The 1,258-nt window shown below is 66.9% G+C and overlaps 1 protein-coding gene across 1 annotated transcript; it reads right to left on the bottom strand.

The window, feature by feature from the left end:
• Positions 1 to 566: 566 nt before the first annotated feature.
• EMIHUDRAFT_124380 (hypothetical protein) lies at positions 567 to 1,247 on the bottom strand (the record flags this gene model as incomplete). The annotated part of the gene is made up of 3 exons (XM_005766592.1): positions 567 to 977; positions 1,059 to 1,121; positions 1,201 to 1,247. Coding segments are annotated over 3 exons (521 nt in total), but the record flags the coding sequence as incomplete, so codon positions are not given.
• Between the last annotated feature and the right edge of the window lie 11 nt (positions 1,248 to 1,258).

Genomic DNA, 1,258 nt, shown 5'->3' with positions numbered 1-1,258 from the left:
TGAGATGTCATGCGAGAGCGGTAGGTGGGCGAAGGTAGCGCGGCTGGAGAGTGGTGTCCGAGGGACAATGATGAGTTGTCAGTTGGGGCGCGAGACGCGCGGGACAGTGTCGGAGGCGGCCAGTGAGGTAGGGTTGGCTTTGAGCGGTGCAGCGAGTGTGTTGTCAAGCGTGGGAGCGGCGCCCGAGCACCGGATTTTTTTGCTGTGCGAGTCGAGTTCGTGGCCGGTGCGCGGGAGATGAGTTGTCAGTTGGGGCGCGAGACGCGCGGGACAGTGTTGGAGGCGGCCAGTGAGGTAGGGTTGGCTTTGAGCAGTGCAGCGAGTGTGTGGTCAAGCGTGGGAGCAGCGCGCGAGCACCGGATTTTTTTGCTGTGCGAGTCGAGTTTGTGGCCGGTGCGCGGGAACCTGGCTGAAAACCCGCGCATCCGGCCGGTTGTGCGACCGAGGTCGCCGATTGTACGACCGAGGTCGCAGAGCCTTGGCGACGCGACGCGCACGTCGCCAAGGAGTTCGTGAAACGTCCGAGGTTTTTTTTTCATCATATCTATCTCCCCCACACTCCCCCCTCAATCGCGGTATAGTCGCTTCAACCCCAGCGCCTCCCAGAACCGGCGGTCCGCCGCCGCCGCCGCGTCCGCGTCCTCCGACGCGCACTGCGCCCCGCCGCACTCGATGGACCAGCCAGGGGCAAAGAGAGCAAGCGAGAGGCCGGCGGCACGAGCCGCGGCGCACGCAGGCGCGCAAGCCGGTCCGGCGGCATATGGAGTGTTGCGCGCGAAGCAATCGACGCCAACATACACGTCGCACCGTCGCGCGCCGGCGAGGGCCACAGACTGCGCCAGCTGCTTCGCGCCCCACCAGTAGTTGGTGAAGAGGCCATCGCACGCGTCGAAGGCGGCCTTGTTGTCTGGGGCGAGGCTGTTCTGGTAGCGCACGCGCCCGGTGCGGTCGAGGGAATCGTACACGAGGACGAGGGCCTATGAGAAGGTTCCTGGAAGGCTCCCCGACGGCTCGAGGTCGAGGGAGCCGTGCATTCGCAAGTGGGCCTGCTCGCCGACCCGCTGCTTGAGGCAGACCGTGAGCAGCTCGAGCAGCTCGTGCACCGCTCCCATCCCCGCCGCCTGCGAGCCGCGAGAGGGGTGAGGGGCGCGAGGGGCGCGAAGCGAGTTGCGTGCGCGCGGCGTGCACCCCGCCGGGCACCGCCGCCTCGAGGTTGACCAGCCAGCCGTCAAAGCCGAAGTGGTCGCCTATGAGAAGG

Source organism: Emiliania huxleyi (assembly GCF_000372725.1).
Source record: "Emiliania huxleyi CCMP1516 unplaced genomic scaffold EMIHUscaffold_5054, whole genome shotgun sequence".
Taxonomy (NCBI): domain Eukaryota; phylum Haptophyta; order Isochrysidales; family Noelaerhabdaceae; genus Emiliania; species Emiliania huxleyi.
The sequence above is the reverse complement of the archived record's forward strand: the minus strand, read 5'-3'. Positions and strand labels throughout refer to the sequence as shown.